The sequence below is a fragment of the Thunnus maccoyii genome, chromosome 2, assembly GCF_910596095.1.
Source record: "Thunnus maccoyii chromosome 2, fThuMac1.1, whole genome shotgun sequence".
Lineage (NCBI taxonomy): Eukaryota > Metazoa > Chordata > Actinopteri > Scombriformes > Scombridae > Thunnus > Thunnus maccoyii.
The window spans coordinates 25384394-25410848 of record NC_056534.1 but is presented as its reverse complement, the minus strand read 5'-3'; the positions used below and the strand labels follow the sequence as shown (position 1 = coordinate 25410848).

At 39.5% G+C, this 26455-nt stretch overlaps 2 protein-coding genes across 2 annotated transcripts in view; one reads left to right on the top strand and one right to left on the bottom strand.

Moving 5' to 3' along the window:
• Positions 1-20625, bottom strand: part of krt222 (keratin 222) — a 32128-nt gene extending 11503 nt beyond the window's left edge. The window contains exons 1-10 of the mRNA XM_042426995.1: positions 20538-20625; positions 14547-14654; positions 12488-12606; positions 12037-12405; positions 9326-9516; positions 8856-9059; positions 5328-5410; positions 4237-4390; positions 2204-2476; positions 408-533 (exon numbers count right to left, since the gene is read on the bottom strand). Coding sequence (XP_042282929.1) covers positions 408-533; positions 2204-2476; positions 4237-4390; positions 5328-5410; positions 8856-9023 — 804 coding nt within the window. The 5' untranslated portion in view covers positions 9024-9059; positions 9326-9516; positions 12037-12405; ... (1 more) ...; positions 14547-14654; positions 20538-20625. The remainder of the gene's footprint in view (positions 1-407; positions 534-2203; positions 2477-4236; positions 4391-5327; positions 5411-8855; positions 9060-9325; positions 9517-12036; positions 12406-12487; positions 12607-14546; positions 14655-20537) is intronic.
• Positions 20209-25504, top strand: LOC121907436 (keratin, type I cytoskeletal 13-like). Its single transcript, XM_042427005.1, has 8 exons — positions 20209-21066; positions 21887-21969; positions 22242-22398; positions 23106-23270; positions 23367-23492; positions 23809-24029; positions 24601-24629; positions 24721-25504. The coding sequence occupies exons 1-8, from the start codon at positions 20674-20676 to the stop codon at positions 24825-24827; spliced, it is 1281 nt and encodes a 426-aa protein (XP_042282939.1). The 5' UTR covers positions 20209-20673; the 3' UTR covers positions 24828-25504.
• The last annotated feature ends 951 nt before the right edge of the window (positions 25505-26455 follow it).

The window sequence follows — 26455 nt, the reverse complement described above, 5'->3', positions numbered from 1 at the left end:
CTGCCTTGTTTCAAGTTTCTGCAAATAGTTTTCATACTGTAGTAAAATTAATAGGAACCAAGGGGTGATTGGAAGGTAAAAACCTATGGCACAGTATTCTTATGAAATGGTTAGCAGGAATGTAAAGTATATTATAGTATATGCAATTCGTAGTTATAGGCTAAAACAGAAAAAAACACCAATATCCCATCCTGTCTGTGCAGCTTTACAGTGTAGGTGTGGCTGTATGATATTCTACTAATATGTACATATTCTGTTTTCTTAACTTGTCATTAAGTCGTTATCTTATCACTTCTACAAAGTCAACACATGCAATCTGCCACTTGCCATGTAAGAAGTGTTATCAGTGTGATAGTCAGGAAGTTGACTGCAGTAATATATGATGATATGTGATTGTGTTTTCTTACCAAGGCATGTAGGGTCTCAATCTCCACCTGGAGGGAGTGCCACTGCTTCCTGGCCTCAGCTAGCTCAGCCCGCGCCTCCCTCAGTGCAGTGCCGCCAAGGCTCACCTGCGCCCACGCTGCTTCCTCCTGAGTGAGGTGAGGGGGATCAGACAGTAAAAGAGACACCATCACACACCTAATCAAACACAAATCTTCAACCTTTTATAATAATGTTTTTCTAGCACAAATAAATGCTGATGATGTGTGGATTCTTGGAATTAACATCTATTCAAGATAAATGAAACAGGCCTGATGGGAATCAGGTACAGCTGCCTCACACAGACACACTGGGTGGGTAACTGATCTTTCCCACTGGCACTCAGTCAGAGGAGAAGCAGCCACAGGTGGTGCTGTTGGTAGTGTGCGTTTCACTTTGAGTAAACAGACAGCGGAGCAGACACCCGGGCCTGCGTGTACACACAGCTGTACCAGCTGTGTTGACACACTGTACAGCTGTTAGGTGTTTCCCATTGAAGTGGTGAAGTGGTCTCAGCACAGTTATGACAATAATAACAAAAGATGACGCAAGTTATTTTCTGTTTAATTTGTTACTCCAGTGATTCTCATTTTCTGTTTCAGATATAAATATTTTTATTATATATCTATATATATATAATAAAATTGTCCTGAAGTGCTCTTTACTAGTTGAGATGAAGTTGGATGTCAAAGGCAAGGAAATTATTATTCCATCCTTGTGGTTGTAAAAGTGTTCAGACCCTTAACATGAGTGAAAGGAAAAATACTCTGTTATAGGTAAAAGATCTGCATTCAAGATGTTACTTAAGTGAAAGTACACATGTATTACCAGCAAAATGTACTTAAAGTATTAAAAGTGAAAGTATTCATTATGCTAAATCTGTCAGAGTGTTTTATTATATATATATATATATATATATATATATATATATATATATATATATATATAATATAGCAATAATATTACTGATGCATTAACAAGTAAACACAGATTTAATGTTTTAGGTGCTTGAGTGATGATGATAATCATGGACATCACGCAGGCTTTTGACTGCAGGATTGTGTAACTGTTACTTTAGTGGGACAGACAGAGTGGGTCTGATGTAAACAACGGCATTTCATAAAACCTGCTCTGTGGTAGCTTGCAGCCCTTGGCTGGGGCACTTCATTGTCGCTGTCAGACCAAAGTCATCGTGCTGTGGCACAGGAACACTGGCATAATAAAAGACAGATAGACTGCGCTTTTTCCAATAACAACAAAAAAGAGACCAATTAGACTAAAATCACAGAAGAAGTGCTCCTTGTTAAAAATAAGAAATGTTGCAGTTTCAAGATAAAGGATAAATGTCTGAAAGAGAGATGAGGATGCTCAGGTTGTAATTTGGCTCATAAATATTTAATGAAGACCAGGGATCATTCACATAGTGGAGTAAGTGACTGTATGTTGCAACACACTACTGTAACAGTGTGTAAGATTAACAGCAACAGTCATTAGGTGAAGAGAGTGAAGAGACATTCACACAAACACTAACCTGCAAGAAGGTATATGCAGACACGTACAAAGAAGCAGGGAGAGTCATAATCCTAAATAAAACCTTTCACTATAGTCAACAAATACTCCACTAACCATTTAACTTCAGTCAAGCATATACATCAGTTGGCTTTGCCTATGGACCAGGAGTTGGTCTTGAGGGTGTGTCTAGTTGGCAGTGGGCCAGGACAACATGAGAGAGGCACAGGCAAAATAAAAGATGAGAAAAGATGCAGGAGGAGATGCGTACCTCACTGAGAGCTGCTCCGTGTGTTCGGGTTGCTGATGCTGCTGCTGCTCCAGCTTCAGAGCGGCTAGGCCCGGCCGAGCCTGGGAGTGGATTTGAGCCCGGGCTGGGAAGTCTGCTCAGGTCGCACTGCGCTCTGATTCGGTTGAGGAGCTGGGTGAGCTCCATCCCTGTGCCATCCTCTTCCTCCCCTCCTGCTGTTGCTGCTGCTGCTGTAGTTGTTGCTAACAGAGCATCGCAGGAGTCGGCCCGCTGCAGCTGCAGAGCCCGGGCTGCCTGCAAACAGCCAACCAGAGGGAGCAGGAGGGGGAGGGAGGGGGAGCGAGAGAAAGGGAGAGGGAGCAGGAGAGAGAAAGACAGAAAGATGTTGATAAGATTGTAAAGGATGAAAAGAATGAGATATACAAGAGAAAAACAAGACAACAAGGGAGATGAGATTAGTTTGTGAATGAAAAGGTTCAGGTTCAGGAAGGAGAAAAAGAGAGGAAAAGAAAAATGTGTGTGTGTGTGTGTGTGTGTGTGTGTGTGTGTGTGTGTGTGTGTGTGTGTGTGTGTGTGTGGAGGGTTGCTGTAAGACAGTCCACGCAATGCAGAGGCAGGAGAAAAAGAAGAACCTGTTATTGACCCCTATATATGTGCATATGTGTGTGTGTGTGTGTGTGTGTGTATGTGAGCAGGTGTGTGTGTTTGTATGGAGGAGATGACAGTGGAAGAGAGGGAGGGAGGTATTAGTCAGCAGGAATGAGAAAATGAAGAGAAGGAGGGAGGAGGAGGGGGATGAGGTCAGAGTGAAGGGACGAAAGGAATCAAAGGAAATGTTTAAGAGTTTATAGTTTAGACAAAGCGGTTAGCACAGACCTTATCAGCTGTAGCATCATCTACCAACTGACTATTATGTGTCTTTTTAGGAATTAGAAGTTTAAGTTTATGGCAGATGTTCCCAGTAAACTTGATCTATTACCCCATTTACACCCTGCATTAACACGTGATCTGCATCTGGATATCTTATGCATGCATAACACATTGTGATCAGATCAGCTACCACATCTGTGATTGGTCAGGCTCACATTGTGATCAGATCAGAAGCCAGGGGCAAATTCAATCGAAAGGTCAGCTACAGGAACTCTTCCTGCTAGTTTGAGCAATTACATCAAAAGCTATAAGTAGTAGCAGTAGCTATAAGTCTTCCCTTGCAAAAAATGAATGATGTCTGTCCATCGCATTGCTTCCTATGACCTGGGATGTGCATATTTGTTGAAAAGTCCATGGTCCATGATTAGGATGTCATTATTCAGATAATGTATCCAGATACAGGTCACATGTTAAAACCAGGTTTTAACAGGTGTGGGTCCAGCAGCATTCTCACCATCTGATCCAACTCATCCCCTGCTGCTGATTAGTTTACAACTCAGTCCATTAAATCACCTCAAGTCAATCACTGACTTTGTGTCCAAACTGTGGTGGTGGAAAGTAACTCAGTACATTTTCTCAAGTACTGTACTTAAGTAGTATTTTGAGGTATTTTTACTTTACTTGAGTATTTCCATTTTATGCCACCTTATACTTACACTCCACTACTTTTCAAAGGGGAATATTGTACTTATACTCCACTATATTTATCTTACAGCTATAGATTCAAGTTCAGGTTAAGATTTTGCACGTTTAAGACAGAGAGTTTATAAAATGATGTATTATTATGATTGACACTATTGAACAGTATATAAAAAAATTAAAATTAGTGCCACCTCAACCGGCTACAACACTGAAATGCTGTTTACATATTATTAGTAATAATAATATGATAATTCAATATTTGATATAGCAATATAACGGTGACCGGGCATTCTGCTGCCTAGCGAGTACCTGCAATGTTCTTCCTGATATTTTTGAACTAATCAAGGGGAACTAATCTTATCCAATTACTCCCAGAGTCACTGAAGCAAGAGCAGGTTTCAATTTGAGAGTGGGAAGAGAGTAAAAGAATGAGCCCGAGACAAAAAGATGTCATGTCGGTTCTTTGCAGTACATTTAGTGACCTCAAACTCCTGGTTCATCTCCTGCAGCTCTGTCATGGAGTGGCGAAGCTCCTCCTGCAGCGTCACGCTGCTCTGCTCTGCCTTCCTCTTTGAGTCCCTGAGCATCGCCACCTGTTGCTCCAGACACCAGGTGTTATGCTCCTCTGCCTCACACCTACGATGTCAAAAGGGAGGATTATTCTCAATGTTTATTGTTAATCATTTAACCATGACATTCATCAATAACATATTAACCTTGTATAAACAAAGGGAGGAAAAGGTGCCATGGCAGGGGCAATAATAGGCAAAAATACATTTATTTAAATTCTGTGCTGTAGATCAAAGTCCAGTGGAAAGCTTTTATTTTACTGAAGTATTGACACGTTCATCAGTCGTGCCAAATCTCCAGTTAAACTTGACATTAGGTAGTGTGTGTGTGGGCACTAAGATTGTGGTTTTAGCTGAAAGATCTCATTTAAGTGCATACCTGTGAAGCTGTGTGTTTCAGAAATCATTACTAAAAGTAAAAAGGACATAAAGAGACCTTGACATCATCCTAGGTGTGTCATAAACACAGTCCAGAGTCTCACAGACACACTCAGACAGTCAGGAGACCCATAGCTATAAATAGAACAGGTCTATTTATTTCAAGCTGCAGTGTGTCACCACTGTCCTTCAGGGGTTAATGTACCTCTGTGACAGCAGAGGGGTGGTGTGTATGTGTGTGTGTGTGTGTGTCTTTATGTGTGTGTGTTTGCGTGCTGAGAGAGGTGGTGGGGGGCTCGGTGTCACTCTGCATCAATACATAAGTGAAAGTGCCGACGCTGCACAAAGCCCGGCCTGGATTTGTATGCAGGTTGGCTCACAGGAGCGGGAACTGGCCTGAGTTAGATAACAGAGGACTGGGTAAACATTGCAGCGGGATGAAAACAGGAAGTCTTTCATATTTCTTCAACAGCTATGCTTATATTGGGATGTTTTTATAGGCCTGTCATAATATGTTTATGTGATGTGATTTTGTGCCAAATATACTAATCAATAAGCCATAGGCTGTATTGATTAGGTGAGATGTTTTACAGCTTTCAGGAAAACTACAGCCAAATACAGCTGACCTGGCCTGGATGGCAGCAGCTCTGGACTTCATGCTGTCAGACTGTAATGCCAGCTGGGCATTCTCCATCAGTAGTTTACCAACCTGGCAAAAACAAAAAATGCAATAACATAGTATTATATCAAGGAATGTGCCACAACAGCATGCATTTTTTTCATTTGACTAAGACAGAGAGGTACATTTCCTTGTTTTGTACATGTCCCTAGTTTTGAATATTTCATGTTTTTATGAGCAATGAAAGATAGTTTGTACTGTATGTCTTACATCACTACATACAGATACTGTACTTTTAGTTTGATTCGATCTCAAACATTATGTCCAGTGTTGTTATGCCATCTTATTAAATATGACCTATATAATAATAATAATTAAAATAACCTTTATTTATATAGCACTTTACAAAAGCAAGTTTACAAAGGGCTTCACAGTCATATACTGTATATTTGTTGTAAGACCTCTTCAGAATAATTCATCATGCCTTTTCTGCAGCAGACATTTTGCCTTGTCATGGTAGTATAAGCACAGGTGTTAGTAATAAAATTAATGGTGGCTCTGTAATATTCAAATGTCCCAATATGCCATGACAGTGAGACAGTGAGCCATCATGCACAATACCGGGACTCTGAAACTGTAGCAGCTAAATGTATTCAGTCATCATTCATTTTATAATTTATGCCTGAGCATTTCCTTCTATGACGAGTCAAAATGTCTTTTGGGAAAAAAGACACATTTTATTTCAGCAATGATTATGTACATTCACCAAGCACTTCATTAGGAACACCTGTGCAATCTAATACATTTACAAAGCTTACACATTTTCAGTTTTTGTTGACATTGTCAAAAGGTGATAATTTCATTTGATGTTTATTTTTGAGGTTGTAGTGGGTGGTGGTGTACTGGAGTGCATTATATTAGAGTGTTCCTAATATTTTGCTCCCCTTGAGTATGTTAATGGAGTGGACAAAATATTCCTAATATTTTGGGGTGGACAAAATATCAAATATTTCTAATATTTTGTCCACACCAGATTACTGTTCTAAATTATATATTAACAAACAATTCAGCATAGCTGCACATTTCCTGTTTATGTGATTAAAGCTTCCAATTATAATAATAACACTGATAAAAATAGCTAACTAAGCAAGCTTGTATTATAAGGACCAAACCTAACCTAATATATTTTCATTAACTTTAAAGGGAGGATACAGAACTTCCTGGCATAGCTCCCCTACTAATGAGTATCATTTTAGCGTAATTTATGTATAACTGTAAAGCCAAATTCATGCCAGATTCAAGCAACACTATGGTATTATAGATGTTGTACATATTCTGATGAAATAAATCATTTGCATGAAGGCCTTATGTTTAAACAAGCTAGTCACATGCCAAATCACTTGAAAAATACAGGTAATAAAAAGAATGATGGCTGAATTCCATTTAGCTGCTTCAGTTTCAGGGTCCTGGTATTGTGCATGCTGGCTCACTGTCACACTGTCATGACTTACTGGGACATTTGAACAGAGCAGTTATTAGCAGTTACCTATGCTTTTCCTACTATGTCAAGTCAAAATTACTTGATGATTACTTGATTTGTTGGAAAACTGAAATTGAAAGTGTAACAACTGTACCTATGTTCAAAACAACTCAGTGTATGCATCTGTTCTCACCTATTCAGTGCTCAAATCTTCAGTGCATAAATCAGTGCTCAAGTATGTACATATACATTCTATACATGGAATAAAGCCAATGTCTTCAACACAGCCAATGAACTAATGTATTTATTTGTTTAGCATTAATAGTGGCTAAATTGAACAGATGCTTCTATAAAAAGTACCAAAAATTTACAATTCTTTCCAGCTTCACTTGATTTTTGCTTTTTAGACAAAATCTGGATATTGTGAAATGTAAAGTACTCTTCAGTTCTAATAGACAAATCAGAGCACATAAAGGTGGCTCCCTGTCGTCTACCACACACAAATATGCACACACCCTTATTTATTTTGTTTTCTTATGAGTGCAATACTTTTAGAGAAAGACACACCCATGCCGAAGAAAAGCCAAAGATAACATGGAATATTTCATAACATTTATAGCAAAAACATTATGATACACTCATCATGTGCAGGTTCCAACACATTCATAACACCTGTCCCCCTTTTAAGCCCCTGTGAGATCAGTGAATCGCTGACACAGACAACATCACCTGCTTAATGTCTTACTGGCTGAATACACATGATTAAGTGTGTGCTGTAAATAAAAAACATAAAGCAGTCGTTAAGAATATAAATAGCAAAGTAATCCTATACGTTAACATCAAGGCATTCCGTGGAACAATAAGACTTGCAGAGTTTGATCTTTTGTCTGTCATAGACGTGGGAACATCAGCAAAACTTTAAAGACGAGCTAGATGACATGGTATGCAACCAGGAACAAGGGAATCTTTAAAATGATTGTCAGTGACACCTACTCATGCATTCTTGCAGAGAGTGACACTAAAATCAGAGAACAGTCGAAAACCATCAAGTCAAGTCATGTGAGATCACCATAACTAAATGGAAAGGCCTTTGAAGTAATAAAGAGTCTTGCATTCTTTCTGTATGTGTGTCTGCGTTCCTGTGTCTCTCTGGCTCTAGTCCAGGTGTAACAAGTTTGTTTGAAGTGGAGTTATCTCTCACCTCATGGTCTCAGAAATAACTGAGCACCTGCTTTTTGGTGTATATTCTGCTACATTGCTCATTAATGTAATCTGTTCTGTTTTTATTGCCCTGTGAAGCACTTTGTAACATTTTTTTGAAAAGTGCTATATATAAATAAAGATTATTCTAATATCTTGTGACTTTTCAAAATACAGATCCCTTAAAATACAGTATTTACAGTATTTGATCCATGTTCAAACATGCAGTGCTTCTCAGAAATGTCAACTTTTCCTTTTCCTTTAGCTTGATGACAACTGAGTTTCAGTATTAATTTGACTTTGAAAAGGTTTTCATACATAAAGTAGAACCAGCTGAGGTAAAAACAGAAGTCATGAGGTTTTTTATGCAACTGCATTAACCTCAAATCCATGATTAGCCACTACACACTGTCAGTCCTTGTATCAAGTTCCAACTACAACTTCATGAGTGTGAAAAAGTTGTCATTACATGGTGCTGTTAATCAATAAACTACCATTTAAGAGAACCAGCAATAAAGTTTGCACCTATGAAAAATACAGCCCTTTCATGGTTATCACATGATGTCACATGCAGCTGTCATCAACACTGGTAATCGACTGTGACTCTGTTTTGACTGAAGTCACTGCTGTTTGATTATATACACCTGCTTCAGTTCTCTGCCAGCTGACATGGCCTTGAGCTGTTGCAGTGGAGCATAATCTCAGCATGATCATAAAGCCTGGGTGGAAATAATACTGTAGCATGCCCACTGCACCTTTATCTGGCAAACAGATGCTAGCTGCAATTTTCAATGCTCTAACTGAATCTTACAGAATCATTTTATCACTAAAAATCACAAGATATATGAGTCTGACCTGGGCACGGAGCTCTTTCACAGTCTGCTCCTGTCGGGACCAGTCCTGAGAGCGTGAGGACCTCCTGACACTCCAGTCGGCTATCTGGGCCTCCAGCCGCTGGTTGGCCTCCTGCAGCCTGTTCACCTGCTCCAGGAAGCCCTTCAAGTGGGCATTCAGACCAAACATGGTGTGACTGGAGTCCTGCAGCAAGTCCGTGGAGACCTGAGAGGGTACACACTCAAATGTTGACAGACACACACAATGAGCAATGACATTTCCATACAGTCAAATGACACAACAAAGCCAGTAGTGCCTATGATGGTAAAACATTCAGGTAGTACACGACTGACAGACTTACTGTGTTTCCTGCAGAATGCATACGCAGTCGTATAAAGTTGAAATTTTAACAGCAAACAGTCTGCCACCCATGTGAGATCACAAGCTGCCAGAGGCGTTTACTAGGTAAATGTTTACCCAGTGATACTCACCTGAGGCAACGTGGCCTTCCAAGAATAAAGCACAGTGAATGTAGTAACGTGGCAGCAAAAGTCCCTCAGTCTGTTCTCCTGGTCACGCCAAGTCAATCCACTACTCCCCACAGCTTAGCCACATTCCTCTACAGAGAGCTGGTTAACACTTTCTCCTTCCCACTGTGTCCCAGGTCATCATCAGCAGGCCCCTGAGACAGAGCAGACAGGCTGCGGTTAGCCTGCCGTTTGTGTGTTAATCTGTAGTCTTCAGGGTCAGCCACGAGAGGGATGTTGCTCCCTGTCCCACCTCATCCCCCAGGCAGCATTTGGGACAGGGGGAGAGCAGTGGGGTAAGCACTGGACACAGTGCTTACATCACCAGCACTCTGGGGCCCTTTGTGCTCTCTGATCCAGGATTACTGAGCTGCTTTCAAACAGGCAGCAATACAAGCTGCGGAGGGAATGTTCAGGGAGAAACAGTGACAGGACATGTGTATGAGTGTGTGAGACTATGTGTGTGTGTTTGAGTGGTGATTTAATAAGGGGTTACATATACCATAATTAATGTAAAATCAGTGTCCCTATACACTGCCCTGAAGTCAACTAATACACACTTATTGCTCAATAACAGTCTTGGCGAATAACTGTGTTTGTGTCCGACTGTCTGGGTCAAAGGTTTTATCTTCTAACTATTTTAACGTGTATTTACTTGAATAATGTGTTTCCTTTTGTACTGGATCTGTCATGACAACTAAAGCAATGTGCAAAGACATACAGTATTGTGGCTTTATTGCCTCTGAAATTTACATATATTTTCATAGCTATCTTCTACAGCCAGCAGACTGTATGGTAAATGGGCTGCATTTATATAGTAACTTTCTAGTCTCATCGACCACTCAAAGCGCTTGCGCCAGCATTCAACCATTCACACACACATTCATACACTGATGGCAGAGGCTGCCATGCAAGGTGCCAACATGCTCATTGGGAGCAATGCAGCACTTCCTATCCAAAGCGCCCCACAATGTTTCTATGCTCACCCATTCACACACATACTCACACACCAATGGCACAGCCATCAGGAGCAATTTGGACAAGGACACTATGACATGGACTAGAGGAGCTGGGAATCAAACCCCCAATCTTCTGATTAGTGGACTACCCACTCTACTTCCTGAGCCACAGCTGCCATATGTATGTAGGTATGCAGGTATGCAGGTATGGCATCTTCACAGACATCAATAATATCATAAATATATTTTAGCTGTCACAATAAGATGACTTTATGTTTGGTTATGCTAAGGGTGTTGTATTTAAAGATTTCATTAAATGTTTAAAACCACAAGCTGTGATCCAAATGTAGACAAATGGGTCGGCCCACTATCACAAAAACCTCTAAACACAGCATTGTAACCTGGTAAGACTCCCTAATAGATTGACAGGTTGTTTAATGCAGAGAATATCACTACACAGGAACTAAACTGATTCTTTTTGATGCAGCTAAAGTAAAACTATGTAACTTGCTGAACAGTGGCCATTGTGGTCACAAATGGAAATTATATAATAAATGCTAAAATGTAATGTAAAGGATTGGTCACACCAGAAGACACAGTAAAGTTTATCGCTTGTCACGATAGGTGATGCTAGAAGGTTGGTGATGTGGTGAACTCGCAGGGCTAGTTCAATCAGCTGACATGGTAAAATGCTAGCCAAATGGGAACATGCTAGCACTAGTCAGTCACATTAGCCCTGCCAGCAATTGCTAACAGGAAAATAATTTATGTAAAAGACATATTTGTACTATTGACTCCTGTCTGATAACTGTCTGCAAACTGCTCCTCTTGTGTGGAGCATTTTATATACAGAGGACGGTTACATAAAAGTGGATTGTGCAACAAAGATAAGCATTTCGGACTCTTCGCCTCTCTGCTCCTAGACAGTTTGCAATTAGTTACAAATTCATGGGAAAGTTCACCAAACTTAAACTTGACAAAAAAATTCACATGGATATTTACTTCACTGCTGCCAACAAATCTGATCTGAAACAAATAATGTAGTGACTTCATTGAAATTAATCCATTTTGCAAAGAAATGTTGCCGTAACTTAGCTAATATTAATCACTATAAGCTACTGGTCATGCCAGAAGTGTCTTATAGCTTGTGTGTTACTAAACTACTTTTGTTAGAGTAAATATGTTGGTGGTCTTGTTTTAAAGGTTTGATCACATTTATTAAGTATGATTAGCTTACAAATACATAAAAATGCAGTTTCCACAACTTTCTTCAATTTTTATGAATATCTGTATGAAAATTTATGAAGTAAAAAGTTATGGATTGATCCTTTAAGTGTGAATGCTAGCAATAAATATGAATCTCACTGTTAGGAGAAGTAGTTCATATCTCATTTCTTTCTTATCTAACTTTGTTTTCCATAAGCCACTTTTGTGAATTTGCAAATACTGTATCTTAGGATCTGACAGAGGAGGAGCAGCCAGCTGAGCTGACTTTTTCATGTGGTTTTGCTGACAGTTTGTTGTGGTTTTCGTCCATCTGCATGGTCAGAAAAAGAGAAAGAGAGATGAACTGATAGAGAAAGACAGTGTAGGACAGTAAAGCAGGGAAATGTGTGGGAAGAGGGAAAATGTTAATGTAATTTTTAATAATTAAACACACACATAAAGCATGCACACTAACCAAAGAGTGCCAGACAGGACTGCTGGGACACTTACCATCATCACACTCCCACACCCTCTCAGTAAGGTGGCCACCAGTTGGCAAGAGGACAGCGATGATGATGACAGCGATTAATACTGTATGTAGTTGGAAGTCCTGGAAAAACAACCACTGTCAGGGCGTTGCAGGCAGTTCCGTTCTGAGTGTCTGGGACAGATTATTTCTGCAAACCAGGAATGCCATCGAGCCTGTTTCTAGATGTCATGTTACTCCCACACAGATCCAAGAGATAACCTTGTTGCACGATATTCGCAGGAGTGTTTGGTCAGGGGAATCACATATCTGAGGGCTACACAGAAAGGTAGGTGATGACTCTTTAGTCGAATTTCAGCAGCAGAGGTGGAGGCAGCTGAGGTGGACACTGCCTACAAGAGAATGAAAACAAAACATGTCAGCCACAGATCATGAGTTTAGCAACAGTCTTAACAGCTCCCTCTTGTACCTGACCTTTGTGACTTTACATTCCACTGCCTTTGTTCCCTGCCAGGGTGGGTGCAAAGGATGTCTTTGATCGTTTCTCATGTGATCCCTTATTTTCTGTACAAGGAATCTTTTACTTAAGTTGTCTGGCAGACAAAAAAAAGAAACACCTGTTATAAAAACATTTAATAGCTTTGATCCATTCTCTAACAATTATAAAATATACTCCATTGCCAGGTGGTTTTTGTCTGTACATGATATCATTACACAAGCCAGTTGAGTTCAGGATTGGAAGGTATTGTGGTTTAAATCCAAAACCGCATAAGGGATTATCTTCACATAAACTCTTTACCACTCTGCTGCAGAGGCTACAATATGTTAAGCTAAAGCATGTCTCATGTGCTTTTACTTGTGGTGTAAAGCTAATGTAAGAAGCAGAAACCACAGTAACATGTCTTAAGAACACCACAATAGTCAACCTGGGACCCTCAGGACATATTTATACCTGTCAAGCACTCATCATTCATATTTCTGCTCAAAATAATCATTACAGTCATTGCACCATTTAAAGCTGCACTAATAAATATTTTTCAACAAATCAATGCATGTACCGTAATGTGAAAGGGGTCGCTTGTAGTAACGATAAGCAGAATCGGCTCCCCTCAGTACTATTTAGCTTCTTTTAGCCCTTTGTTTTCAAACCTTACTGTTTTGGTTCAGTCTCACCACTGGCATCAGTGACTTTTCCAGACACAGCTGGCAGCTATTTTCAGAAAAGAAAGCTCAGATAGACCAAGAGCACAATACTGTCCAGTACCAAATGACAGACAGACAAAATTAGCGACTAGCTGGTGAAAATATTGGAACATTTAGTATCTAAAGAGATTTGTAAACGGGCACCTGTCTGCTAACGCATTTGCCATATCAACTTTATGAGGTGATACTATGTCAATGCTGTGTTTGCAGCTTATTCTGTTGCCCCCAGTGGCAAAAAGAAAATACTATAAGTCAACAAATACTCTTAGGGCCTCTCCGCTAAGCAGGATATTTAGTTTAGCTGGTTAGCTGCACTGCGTTAAACCCAGAACAGTTCTTCTTACTTCAGGATGTTCAGGATTTTGTTGAGTTGTGAGTTTCACTTAATACACTTTTCTAAGTAAAGCAGGAGTAGTCCTAACCTGATGTGCCAGAGGGTCACATCAGGTTCTATCACTGCCTTGCGAGGCAGCTGGATTTGCAATGCTGATTGGTCTGAACCACTGCAAGGTAACAGTAATCCTGCTTCATGAGATGAGGTACGCTACATGGCCAAAATTATGTGAGTACATCTGGTCTGGAGCTGTTCAAACAAGGCCTCTTAATTGCAATTTAGACAAATCTTAATGGCAGAGCAAACAATCATATTTTGGACAACAGTTCCTCCAACTTTGTGGAAACAGTTTGTCATGTTTCAGCACCACAAAGCCCTGTCCAGAAAGTAAGATCAATAAAGAAATTATTATCCCAGTTTGATGTGTAAGGACTTCTGCACAGACCCTAACCTCATCCAACACCTTTGGGATGACCTGGAGTCTGGCCCTGTTGCCTAACATCAGTGGCTGACCTCACTAATGTTCTTGTGGCTTATTGGGAGCAGCCAGGTACCAAAATCTTGTAGAACGAAGAAGAGTGAAGCCATGTAGTGTATCTCTATATTTAATGACTGGGAACATGACTTGAAGCTTTTTTGCAACATAACTGAAGAAGAACTCAATTTCCTGTCATCTGAAAAGAGCTTTCCTTCATTTTTAGCTCAACCACACAGTCACAGTACTTCATAGACAGACTCCAAGAATCAATAGGCCAATCCTAATTTTATTAAAATGATTTTGTGTGAGACAAAAGCTTTGGCAGTACCAGGATCAGAATGTGCACATTTTCAGCCAATAACTTTCCCTTATCTTTTTAATTCTATCATCCAAACCAACCACACCTTTAACTTTATTGCTGATCATACCAGTGGGGGTGGACAATTATGCGGTTGATGTCTTAAGGCATGCATCATTCCGTACATTTTATAGTTCACAAGAAGACAAATGTGACATACTGATGAAAGAAGGTGTTTTACAACTGTACAATGAAGTGAACTGAAGGGAACGGCTCGATTCTTCTGTCACACATGCATGAACCCAGCAGGGTGGTTCCTCCTGACTGGCTGGGAAACAGAACAGAATTCATCAGATAAAAATATGTTATTAATGTTCATCAGAAATGCTGCTTTGTGTCATCCCACTGTGGTTTTTACATAATAATGAATGCACATGGCAAGAAAAAGCAACAGAGAAACAAAACATATGAGTGACTCTGAAGTTAAAGTATTTAAATAAGGATGTAAAGACGGAATTAACCTGATTTTAAACAGACGTTCTAATTTTGTGTAATTTGCTGGTTTTACATGAATTGTTAAAGGATTAATAACTTAAAGGAAATGTAAAACATACTATCAAATTCAATATCAGTACATACTTTTATTACTATTTATAAAGAAGTGCTGTGACAGGGCTTGAAAAACGATTATCCTCATCATGAGCAGTTTGACATTTTGCTAAGCACCTCAGGGTTACACAATACTCGCTTTTCACAAAAACAATTACACTAGGAGTGCCACACTTAGCTGTCATTCACTATTATGTAGAGCAAGGATGGGCAAATATTTCAAACAGCCGAACAAGTCAGGGCCATGTACTTGATGTTGTTACTGGCAGGTAGAGGGGTCAGCAGAGGGGCTGGTGGATGGTGTGTGGGTGTATTTCTACTCAGGTGAAGAGGTAAACTGAAAAGAGGCACTTTTTTGTTAGATCTAACCTGTCAGCATGTGATAACATGACAACATGATGAACCTAAATTACAATGTCAAGATGGCCTGTTACTGTGTGGCACAGAGACCTTACTTCATCCAGACAACCTGCAGTGTGTTTAAGCCAGGATTTTTCAATATGGCATATGGTTTTTATCTTATATCTTTAGTTTTAAAAGTCTCATTCAAAATGAATTACTAAAACAGTGATTATCTTTATGATAAATTATTGTTTGAATAAACAAAATGAGCAAAGAATTTATTGCAAATGCTGAATTATTTCAACCTCACTGTAGCTACGCCATAATGTTTATGTTAATAAGCTTACTTGAGTGAATTAGGCTTGACATTACAATACATTCCAACTCGGACACATTAATTTGAAACCAGCCACTTCGTCAGTATTACTTTAATTTTTCTTGCAGCTAGCCAGGTGGTCAACTCGCCTCTAAAAAGCATCAGCAATGGTTGACCAGTACAGTTTACATATAGTAGTTTTCTGAATGTAGCCACTAGGGAAGAATGTGACAGAACAAACAAACCACAGGGTGCATTAGAAAATAATGATAACTTTAATCTCACAGACAGACATGGACAAACACAAGGCCAATATTAGCCTGACAATGTGGATTGAAAAACCTATGTATTGGTCTAATCCCACTATTAGCTCCTGTGTTGCACAAACTCTCACAGAACTAGACATAATTCTGTCTCTCAGTTATTAAGAATTAATGTGCCAAGATGACTCGCTCAAACCGTGTAATTTTGTTAAAAAATTCACCCCTGACAGAGCTACGCCTGCAGGCTTTCATCCAACAACCTGACCTCACATCCCTTGTTTAAATTGCTGTGTTGGTTTGTGTTTAAACGCCTGTATCATTATAACCTGAGTTTAAACTCGACTGTTGGCCATTAATCCTGGTTTAACCTTAGTATAAGCATGTATGTTAGTCTAGCCCTTGTTTAAGATTCTGTTTTTCTAAACACTAGTTTAAGATCTTGTTTCAGTCTAACATTAGTTGAAAAATGTGACATAGCAATTTTTTGGCATTTTTGGCCACTTGAGGGCAGCACACCGAGCTGTAAAATCAACACTTACATATTAACAGTTTATAAGGATGGCTAATGTGTTAGCAACAAACAATTGCCAATTTACTCCACACCCAGCAGACATGTAGCAGCATTACCATTTTGAAGTATGGCCACTTGAAGTCCAATCACCATTTAGCTCTGTTTTGATCTCCTAAAACTCCTAAGAAAAAATACTTTTCTCTTTAGCTGCTAAATGCTAAACTATGTACACAAGTTAACTTTGCCATTTGGTGCTGGGAGGGTAGGATTTAGGAGGGTTTATCTGAGCTTTTTTGCTGTGTTTGGAAATGACGCTTGATAAAAGCAGTGAGCATGAATAAAAACAGTAAAGTTGTAGGCCATAAAACCAAAACAATAAGGTGAAAAGGGCTAAAAGCTCCATAGAGCTGAGAGGAATTGCGGAATTGTGTGATAATTATCTCTGGGTTTGTCACTACGAGTCATCCCTTTCACATTGCACAAAGTCATTTGATCCATTGTTAATATAAAAATATTACATCATACAGTATTATTGAAACCCTAGTTTCAGCTCCAGGTTTAGTTTAGTCTAAACCATAGACTGTTGTTTTGAAGCTCAAAGCGGGTGGCTCCGGCCGTCGCCATCCTGGCAGTGCCTGATTCTGCCTAACTCCTGGCTAATCCAAAATGGGCAAAGAGGTGGAGTTGAGGTAGGCAGGGATGTATTATAAGAGCTGGATAGGGCTCTGCTGCTCAGCCTAGCAGCTAATTTTTCCCAGTGGTCACTTGCGATATTGCAGTGAAAAATCCCCCCTGCGGCACAAAAAGCATTTTCCCCATGGACTACCATTGTAAAATTGTTGACAGGACACCTCGAACTGCAAACAAGGTCAATTATGACTCTTTCTATTATGAAATTTTGATCCATGGAGGTTTTATATTTTTAAAATTTTCCACAAGCCGAGAAAAGTGATTTGAAAATCTGTGACGTCATCACAATCTAAAGTCTATGGGCCAAGTGGGAACTCGCGGTCGGGGCCAGCGGGGGAAACACCACTGTGCATATTCAGTGGGCCACACAACGCAGAAGCAAACCCGAAAGCTAGAAACTTTTTTTGGTGTATGCACCAGCCGAGCAATTCTCATTGGACTGAATGGGCTCCATTTTTGGTCTGGTATCTCTTATAATACATCCATGGAGGCAGGCTGAATGAAGCCTGGTTGCTGAACCAAAGCACTTAGCGGCTAGCAAGCTGTCACTCAAAGTACCCACGACCTTAAATATGCATAACTTTTCGGCTTAATAAAATTTGAAACAGGTGAGTTATAAAAAAATTCACCCCCTGTACAGTTATCACAAAAGGGGAAATTAGCTATAGAGACCAAAACTGTAAAAACCAGGCTGTAAACATGTTTATTTCTGCTGTAAAGTTGGGCATTTTAACATGGAGGTCTATGGGGATTGACTCGCTTTTGGAGGCAGCCTCAAGTGGCCATTTGAGGAACTGCACTTTGTGTTTTTGGCACTTCCGCGTTGGCTTCATTTTTCAGCCCCAGAGGTGGCCCCTTGGTCTAACTGCAGTTTAAAATCTTGTGCGGGTCTAACACTAATCTTCCTAATCTTCATGTCACAATGTAAATTTAATCTTCTTTGTCAGTTTAACTCTAGTTATGCCCCTGTGTTGTTAGGCGTTTCTCCCACAATGTATATAGAAGAAACCTATCTGACAACTTTTCTACACATATTTGCCTTAGGGGGCATTTACAGTACATGTCAGTACTTTTATCATTTTTAAAGATTTGCTTCCAGAGAAATGTGGCTCAATACCATAATTACTTCAGTGAACATGAAAGTCTGGTTCAGTGGATTGCCTAAATTTCTCAGCTATTAAAGCAAAGTGAAAGGGAGCCACAGAAAAAGAACATATGATTAAAGGCAGCACCTGTTAGTCCACCCATTAACTGCAGTAAACACCTACCAACCACCCCTAATTGATCCATTTGATATGATTCACACTGATAATTACACACAATTTAAATGATATATAGCCATGTTTGGGTAAAGGTTTGCAGTCCTGAGAACAAACATGTTTTACGGGAACTGGAACTATTCAGTTTCAGAAGGACTGGCAGTATTTAAAACAAGGATGCTTAGCAGCTGCTATGAAAAATAGAATAATATTATCTTCATAGTTTCCTTGTTTATCCAGGAGTACGCCTCTTTTGCTGAACATAACTTTTAACTGCACTCTAAAACAGTAGACAGGCACAGGACATGGAGATTCCCAAACATTTTGATTATTTATGAACCACAAAACACTGTTGTACTCATGTGGGATCCCAGTGGACCATCCCAGTGCTGTGCAGTGGGGGTTGGGGGTAAATATAATATGCAGTTTGTGTTTCTCATGTTGGATCCCGGTTGACCATCAGGAAAACACCTTTTGCATGTTAGGGTCATCTGAATTAAAACATGCTGACAGACTGGCCAACACAGTCCTGCCTGCATCTAACCAAATTAAAACGTGACATAGAAATGGTGATCATTATCTTGAAGGGGAAATTACCTTTTTTTTTTAAAAAAAAAAAAACAACAAAAAAAAAACAGATATAAAACTGTAAGATTGTGTAAGAAACACTGCAAATTTTCATGTTCTGAGTCAAATCGTGGTCCAGAGTTTGGTCACAAAATGCATTTTAAGCTGCAAAGATAAGAAATGTGTGTTCTGTCATCAGGGGTAGAACTATGTCATTATAACACAAATAAGAAATACTGTACATATAGAAGAAAACAGGATTTTTATATAAATTCTCAAATATCAGGAGCATTTTGCTGACAGCTGATCTAGAAAATGTATGTTTGCAGTGTGTCTGTATAGAGCCTCAAGCACATTTGTGTGAACACGCAACAAGTAATTGTAGGGGAATGAAAATATGGTTTCCGTATCAGTAAAAGGCATCTAAGGCCACTGTATGAGAAAAGTTCATATTAGCTGCTACAAAGACAACCCACAGTATGAGTGAGATTAAAGATGAAGTAAAATAGCAATAAATAATACACCAATAGCCTGAAACAACTACATTTTAACAAACACCTCCTCTTGAGTGTATGAAAATTCATGTGCAAGCATGATCCTAAAAAGGACAAGTTGCTGATCCAAAATATGATGTCAAACTCAAGATTTGAGAGTATATGAAAGTGCTCACCTATAAAAGCTTGTGCAACAGCAGCAGCCTGAGGCAGCAGCACACTGGAACCAATGAGTTTACTGAGCAATTAACTTGACATTAGCGTGCCTTAAAATTGTGCCTACACTTGACAAGATCGTAAAATTTAATTAAAGTAATTTCAAAAAGATCTCCATGTCTCCTATCTACCTGGCACTGCAGGACTCATGTTGTGTATGCGGTTACCTGTGCAAATGTGCGTTACAATTTGTGAAGAATTAGTAAGTTAATTAAAGAATGAATCCCTTGTAAAATTAGAAGAACACTGGAGCAGCACATTTTTTGAGTAGTCCACTTTGGACTGCCCACTTTGGTCCATACTGACATATCTCAACAAGTATTGGATGTATTGCCGTGAAATTTTGTACAAACATTATTGATCCCCAAAGAATGAATACTGATGATTTGTGATCCCATTACTTTAAATCTAGTGCTACGATGATGTCAGAATTGTAATTCGCCCAATATTTTGGTTTATGACCAAACATCTGCCAAACTATTGACACCCCATCAACGTCAGCTGTACAAACTGTGCATAATGTCAGTCAAATTAAATTAAGCATTGACGTTTAAAATATTTTGGGAAATGTTCAAAAACTTAAAATGAATGATTTTTGTTATTGGATGGGTAATAATGCGTAATTGTTTTGGACAGTAGTCTACTACTACTACTAATACTACTACTAATAATAGACTAAATACTAAATGTACACAGTTTTTGAAAATTAATTTATAGGTGAAGTTATTCAGTTGAAGGTTTATTTTATCAACAGAAAAATTGATAGTGAGCTCATATTTCCGCCTGAGATATCAGCCTGGCTTAATTAAAGGTGGCAGCTTGAATGCCTCTCACCTAAATCGCCCTGACAGCCGTTACACACCGCCAGCAGCACACCTGAATGCCAACGCACCACGCCCTGTGTACTCACACCTGTGATGGTAGAGCAGCATCTTTCCACCTACCTGCTCGGCCGCTCCCACCTCCAGGCAGGAGCCTATAAAGTCCATCCTCCAGGCCGCCTCAGCACCATCTGTTCCGCACCACCTGCTGAGTTTGACAAGTTTCACTGAACGCTGCACCTGAGTCAGAGCAGAAGTCATGATGACCACCTCACTCCGCCCTGGATTATCCTCCATGTCCCTGTCCTCTATGTCCATAGGCTCAAGGCGGGCTACAAGCGTCTATGGCGGTGCAGGTGGTAGAAGTGTCCGGGTGTCCCACGTCTCCAATGGCCTCGGCGCCGGCTTTGACCTGTCAAGCGCTCTCGGAGGGGGCGGAGGTGGCAGCAGCGCCGTTTCATCGTCAGGCAGCGAGAAAGTGACCATGCAGAACCTCAACGACCGCTTGGCCTCTTACCTGGAGAAGGTGCGCTCTCTGGAGTCCGCCAATGCCAAGCTGGAGCTTCAAATCCGCGAGTGGTACGAGAATCAGAAACCGACTATCAGGGACTACAGCAAGTATGAGGCAATCATCCTAGACCTGCGCAACAAGGTGAGCTTCCCCCTCCCCACTGTCTCACCGAAGAACCAAAATGTCACAATATTTGAGTTATATAATCTCTATTTTGCTACTGTAAATGAACGTTAATAATTATCATTATAATAAAATTGACTCCCTTAAATAATGTTATTCAGGGAATTTTTCATAGTCTCCAGCAGCCTTTGCTGACATTAACAATATGTTCCTCTTGATTCCTCTTGTTAAACTAAACTTTTTGTGGTGAAACTACGACCAAACGTGAACACCAACACAGCCAATAAATAAAGATGAATCATTTCTTCATGTGTGTTACATTAAAACCTAATCCATGTATAACTTAAACTGACATTCTTCTACAGAGAAGGTGTAGAAAATAGCTTGTTTATCCCCCACTTATTCTTGGAATACATAATAGATAACTTGTCTTTTACCCTAATTGTTTCACTGTAATCATCATCATCAACATATTGTATGCTGATTCACTCACTGAAGTCTAGTAGGCACTCTCACTTAAGCATCTGAGTGATGGTTTATATACAGTATGTGCATGTGTGGGTTCAATTCAGAAGGACAGTTGACCTTTGAAATGAAAGATAATTCTTTTTTAATTTCTCACTACCACCCACGAACACTGCTAAGAGCAATGTGTAACACGTGATGATTAAATGTGTGGATCATCTAATGCTATTGCAGTGGAATGCAAGTCATGACAATTCTAAAGATCAACAAACACACAAACCCACATTGTAGATGGTGAATCAATAACATTAGTGGTGGTATTATATGTGGATAAGAGACCCCTGACAATGCTTCTCTCTCTTTTTTTTTTTAGATCGGTGTTGCCACACAGGACAATGCCAGGCTAATGCTGCAGATTGACAATGCCAGACTGGCAGCGGAGGACTTCAGAATCAAGTGAGTGGAAAGGTTATGTCAGAAGTTATAATCCCTGAGTTTTATGATGGCAGAAGTCTGGCACTTGACAGATGTTAACACTTGAAAGCATTTAACATGGCATAATGTGTTTGTTCAGACTTTGTGGACATTTTGTCACAGGGGCGTAACGGTCAACTGACTGATAAAACTGGTATAACTGGTTTTGGTGGAGCTTCGTCTTATCTTTTGTTGGTAGTTACATCAATTCAGTGGGTGCAGTAACATGAACCTCTGTGCCTTTTTGCTAACAGGTTTGAGAATGAGCTGGCAGTACGCATGTCAGTGGAAACGGACATCGCCGGACTGCGCAAGGTCCTGGATGACCTGACCCTGTCTCGTTCTGAACTGGAGATGCAGGTGGAGGGCCTGAAGGAGGAGATGGTCTACCTGAAGAAGAACCATGCTGAGGTGAGAGTTCTGCTGTTAGGAAAAGTGAGCCCAGGAGCTCATTCCTCCTTGATATCTTTTCTACAGTGGAAAACCAAACATAATCCTTATTTAGTGGATAGATAGTCTCTTCACATTACCACAGGGAAATATGACTTATGTGTTCCTATCATATTTTCTGAAAAGTATGGATACAGTTGCTGACAGAAATCAGATGATTAAAATTGTTTTCCATGAAACAGTTAACAGTCCATTATTTGCCTAATGTCTTCCAAGAGATGTTATCTTTTGCTTATACAAACAACAGTCAATACAAAACTTGTTAGGTTTGTCTGCTGTGCCTTCAAGTTGTGTACTTCTAGGTAGGAGCTGCCACCAGCCCCAGGGTGGTGCCAAAAAACAATGAGTCATGAGAGATAAAATGATAAGACAGTGATTAATATTTATTGACTTAAGGCAGTGCTGATAAAGCCTTCCTAAATGATCATTTACTTGTTTAGTTGTTTAGATCCTACATTGTTTAGTTAACGTTAATTATCATTAGCCACCATAAACCACTGGTCATACCAGACCAATAAGGCTGTAACAGCAAACTTGAATGTACTGAACTGAGTAATAGTGCGTTTTGTTACTTACAAACTAAACATTTGATTTTGAATAGGAAGAATGTGTTATATCCCATTACTTCTTTTGCCTTTTAATGTGGTTTAATTTGGGTCTGGCTGTAGGAACTTGCCGCTTTGCAAGGCCAGGTTTCTTCCAACTCTGTGAATGTGGAGGTGGACGCTGGGCCCCAGGCGGACCTGAGCAAGATCCTTGGCGATATTAGATCTCAGTATGAGGGCATCGCTGACAAGAACCGCCAAGAAATAGAAGCTTGGTACAAGACCAAGGTAAGGGCAGCAGGATGACACATTTCACCTCATAAAACCATGTTCATATCATCTCATATTGTGCCTTGTGACAATTTTCATTCAATTTTCTTCCAGTTTGACGAACTGAACAAGCAGGTGGCAACCAGCACAGAGACCCTCCAGACCTCCCGCAGTGAAATAAACGAGCTGAAGAGGACCCTGCAGGCCCTGCAGATTGAGCTGCAGTCCCAGCTCAGCCTGGTAATGACAGATCCCATATACACAGATGTACATGTACATAGTGGGAAGGTGGGGTACACATTTTCATGCAACAATTTTTCACTACAGTACAACATATAGGCTATCTGTTATATTGCTGACCTTTTGCTTATAGTTATCAGTTTAGCACCTCTTAGTGCAATACAAATACCATAGTGACATATTATAGAAATGTTTGACTATACACACTATAATTAGAAGATTTTTTTAAACACCTCAGGAAACTGAAGTGTAGAGATGAGTTAGAAATGAAGCAATTAGTGCGCAATAAACTCATATTTACTTGTCTCCTGTGCAGAAATCTGCCTTGGAGGGCCAGCTGGCAGAGACAGAGTCCCGCTACAGCCAGCAGTTGAACCAGCTCCAGACCATGGTCAACACCCTGGAGAGCGAGCTCAGCCAGGTGAGGGCGGACATTGAGAGGCAGTCCATGGAATACCAGATGCTCCTTGACATCAAGACCAGGCTGGAGATGGAGATTGCTGAGTACAGAAGACTGCTGGATGGAGAGAGTGTAAAGTAAGGGATTTCTTAAGTGAGCTGTTTGTCATAAAGCATCTAACTTGACATATTATTTATCGCTAGCTCAGCACGGTGGTTCTCAAAGTGGGGTTCTGGGACCCCCAGGATCCCAAGCAAAAAGGAGAATAATTTATTTCACTATAATTCCATTCATAAGTACTACAATGACATAATGTATGGCATTTTGGTCATGGATTTCATACACTCTCTGTAATAAAACAAATAAAAGCAAAAATCTTGTCAGATGGGGGACCCTGGGACAAAATCTTATCAAATGGGGGTCTGTGGTCTAATTTGTGCCAGTTTAGGGGTCCTTGATGTGAAAAAGTTTGAGAACCACTGGTTTAGCATGTATATATTTCTTGCAGGAGTTTGATAATATCACTCTCATGTCTGTACGGTTCATATTTGGTAAACAGACAAGACACAGGTATCAATCTTCTCATCTAATTCTCTGCAAGAAAGTCAATAACCGTATTTCCCAAAATGTAGAGCTATTTGTTTAACATTTGTATTATCAGTCTCAAATGGTTTGAATGGAAAAAATAACTTTTTGTCTGTCTTCTAGGGTGGTTGAGGTCGTAGAGGTAGTCAAACGTAAGTTCACATCACCACTTTATTTTGGCTCATTTTTCAAGTTGAAATGAAATACCCCATAGATTAAAATTTGATTTGATTCCCTCCGCAGCTCAACCAGTTATCACCCAGAGGAGGAAGGTGGTGATTGAGGAGATCGTTGATGGAAAAGTGGTGTCCCGCACAGAAGATGTGAACACAGAGGTCGTCAGCCCATAGCTTCGAGAGGCCTTCCTGGACATATTGTCAGAAAAAATAAGCAAAGCCAATACAATGCTTTTAAAATGTGTAAGACGAATGTGTAAACATGACTTTTGTTGTTCTTTTGGAGATAGAACCAGATATTTTACCATATTTAAATGATATATTTCTTCATTTTATATCACCCATTTATCCAAATCCCACAGAAAACAACTGTACAGAGTGCCCTCCAACCTGCCTCCAGGCGCTGTGAGTCTGATCATTTTAGAAAGGAAATACACTATAGTGGAATTTAGGTCTTTCCTTCTTTGCTTCTTGGCTTAACTGGATACATGGAGTGATAATTTTGGGGTTATTGTCATTATCAGTGTGAAAGAGTTAGCTTATAGATAGAGAGGTCATAAACAATATTTGTGTGTCTAATAATAATGAGGTTTAATGTTGCCAATGTTAAAGGTGTTACATGTAGCATTTTTATAAGGAAATGTTGTTGCCAATTTTGATGTTATCCAAGCACAATTACATAAACAAATTAGACCATTGTTAAGATGACTGGCAGTCTCTGTGAAACAAATCATTTCTTAAAATTAAGACCACACTTCCAATAAAGTTTGTGTCTTGTTTTGAAAGGGATGCATCTTTTTTGCCTTACACTTGTTTCATCTCCTTTTGAATAAAATTATGAAAGCTGTTAAGTATGGTTTATATACTATTGTGTTCAATATCCTTTGTTTATTTTTGTTAAAACATACATTCCCTCTATAAAAGATAACAGTAGAGACATATTCACATCCTGATTAAAACAGATATAGACAGATCATCAGTCAAACATAGTGTGGTAACTCACAGCCAGGAAGAGGTGAAGAGTGGAGAGCTTTAATGGTACTGAGTAAATGAGACATTCCTCCCTTGTACATGCAGTGTTTTCATCTGTCCTCTAGATGTCGGTATATTCACAATGATGAGGTCAGTGTTGTCAAATCCTGACTCTTCATTTAAGTCTTGAATATATGCAAATTATCTTCTTTATACAGTAGCAGTTCAGTTCAGATCTACTTCATGATCAGAATGTAACCACAGAAAATACTTTGTAAATATTGAATATTATTGAAATTAGTTCCAAGTATTCGTGACACTATTCAAAACATAGGGAAACGTTTGAATCTTATCTCTGACTTTTATTATAGCGGACATAAGGTTTGGAGTTCCTCCCATGGTGATAAAACTTAGCTCAGTGTCTACTCTTTTGCTAGTGTAGTTGAATTTGAATAGAATAAAACAAATTAAATATGATTTTAGAGGCTCATTTTCCTTCCAAGATAACATACTGAAATACATTACCGAAGTAATCATAATTAGTATTCTACATTTTGTGTTTTCTAAATAAAGATCAGGCATGTGTTTAAAAGATACAGACTAAACTTAACTTCAGTGTCTAACACTGTTCTGGTGAAAGCATGAATAACTTTCCAACAAAAGTGTTTTTCAAATGTTCACACATTCAAAACACATGCATAAATGTTCCTTCTTTGTTTTTACATCTGGGATATAATCGGGAGTCCTCGTGTGTCTTAGCTGGTGGGTACTTTTAAAAAAGTATGTACATTTGTTTAAATTTATCTTACTTCGATTTTGTTACTTGCAAA